Source organism: Poecilia reticulata, linkage group LG14, assembly GCF_000633615.1.
Source record: "Poecilia reticulata strain Guanapo linkage group LG14, Guppy_female_1.0+MT, whole genome shotgun sequence".
NCBI classification, from domain to species: Eukaryota; Metazoa; Chordata; class Actinopteri; order Cyprinodontiformes; family Poeciliidae; genus Poecilia; species Poecilia reticulata.
The window spans coordinates 12,560,965-12,563,220 of NC_024344.1; the positions used below are offsets into that span (position 1 = coordinate 12,560,965).

General features: G+C 39.9%; 1 protein-coding gene across 1 annotated transcript in view; it reads left to right on the forward strand.

Annotated features, from left to right (window-relative positions):
* The window catches only part of LOC103475898 (roundabout homolog 1-like), a 101,899-nt gene that overhangs the window by 75,173 nt on the left and 24,470 nt on the right, over window positions 1-2,256 (forward strand). The window contains exon 6 of the mRNA XM_017308506.1: window positions 54-251. Coding sequence (XP_017163995.1) covers window positions 54-251 — 198 coding nt within the window. The remainder of the gene's footprint in view (window positions 1-53; window positions 252-2,256) is intronic.

Consider the following 2,256-nt stretch of genomic DNA (forward strand, 5'->3'; position numbering starts at 1 on the left):
TGACATGCAAATACAACTGTGCAAACAAGTCGTTCTCTGCTTCTCCCTTCCAGATCCGGAGCGGCAAGCTTATGATCACCAACACCAGGAAGAGCGACGCGGGGAAGTACATCTGCGTGGCCACTAACATGGTGGGGGAGAGGGAGAGTGAGATTGCGGTACTCACTGTGCTAGGTAGTATTTACTCCTTTTGTTATTCCACTATAGCGTGTGTGTGTGTGTGGTTTTTTTTTAAACTGCTTCACTTAGTCTAACTCCCCTCACAGCTCACTTGCTTTGGTTTGCCAGGCCACTTTATATAAAACTGTTGTCACTGGGGTATAGTAATAACCGGTTAATTATGCTGATTACGCCGCCATCTCAGTCTGGCAGCGTTGGAGAGGTTTTCCCACAAAACAAGTGGCGAACGTCTGCTCCCGCTGCATCCCATCCGACGTTGCGAACCTTTCAGCGTAAGAGCTCCCCACGGAGCCATGCTTCTGACACTCTCTACATGCTCTAATGCCTAAACACACCCTCCACTCTCAGTCTCTCAACCCCATATTTTACTAACACTTTCCATCTCAGAAGAGCTCTTATCAGCGCCAAATGGTTAGATGACCTTGGTGTGAGTTTGTAGATGTAGCAGCGTTGGTGGCTGTAGTGCTGCCGAGTCCCTCATGGGTGGAAAGGTAATCCCGCAGAACAGACGTAGGGAAGCATGCGCCTGCTGAATGCACAAATGTAGCAGCTGAAAAGACAAAAACATAGGCTGGTATTTGCATGAAGGGTTTTTTTTTTTTTTTTTGTTCAGATAAGGCAGTTTGGTTACTTTTCTTATTTTCTTTTGTGCCAGATAAGGACGAGGTTGCTTGCGAAACTGCATGTAGGATTTATAGACTCCTCAAGTAATGAATAAATAATGATTAGATTTTCTTTTTAAATCAAAAGTCAGCTCAAACATRCAAACAAAAATTCCGAGAGTTATTTGTAGACAAATGTCTGACAGTCAGCAATCCTGATTGTTCCTGGTTTTTATGGTACTGCTTCTAAGCTTGTGCTGCATTTTTAGCTCATAATCTTTCCTCTCTATGGATCTTTTTCTGCATTGATCCAAACCAACGGGTTGCACCATGTCTTTAAATAATGAAGGACCAGCTCTGCTTGATCGAGGTAGAGTATTTTTTTTTTTGGCGAGATCTTCACCTCCGAGTAGCACCCGGGCTTGAATATTCTCACCATGTTTCCCTGTGAGCATAATTTTCTCTTTTCAGTTCATCTTCTCAAAACCAAGCTTTTCTTTCTTTCCTGCAATAAATCTGTATATTCAATCGACAGGTGTTCCTTTACAGGTTGGGATCTGATCTGCTCCTTTCAGTAGCTGCTGCTGGAGTTTCATACGCTAAAATGAATAAACCAGACATTTGCTCTCTAAGCTGCTGCATTTGTGTGCACAGTTATACTTATATTTCTGATTGTTCACTCCTTGATAAAGACCAGAATGATATCTTCATACATACATTCATATCACTGTCCCYTRCAGAGCTGYTAAATCTCAACTATGAGACTAGAGATGAGCAGAATTAAAGGTTTTTATAACATAACTRTAGTTAAAAAAAAAAMMARKTKSYKSYYCYKRWTYYWAARSYTTTTGGGGGRAARKWAAARKTWMYYMAWTYMAWKGRAAWTTWMYTYWTWAAAAWKKYMWTTWAMMARSCMRKWAMYWMYMWTWAWTTTKSMMYWMKKKKWWKRRRRRRKKRWWAAAAAAAYGTACCACCAAGGAGCTCCTCAAGTGAAAAGATTCATAGTTTRAATAATGTTTTCTAACTTGTATTATTAGCCATAAATGGGGTTGGCATGGATGGCACATTTAGCACATTTCACCCTGTTAGCATAGTTTAGAATAGCCTCCCTCTTTGGTTATGTGCTGTTTCCACTGTCACCCACATGCATAACTGCATGTTTTCTCTTTTTCTGATAGTTTTCTTTAAAAGGTTGCGAGTGATCCTAATAGATCAGCCGTTTCTAAAATAATCAGATTAGCCCATTTGACACCAAATCCCCAATCTAACACATTTACCACATCTAGATATCTAGAGTAACTTCCATGTGACTCACTGATTTGCTACTTGTTGTAACACGTAGACATGAAAAGAAAAAAAMMCCCCAGTAAAACTACTATGTACGTTCCCTTTTTTTCCTCATGTCTTCCATTCTAAATGTGCATAATTTGTTGCTTTCTTTTTTTCTTGGTCAAAATATATTTTTCTGAAAATG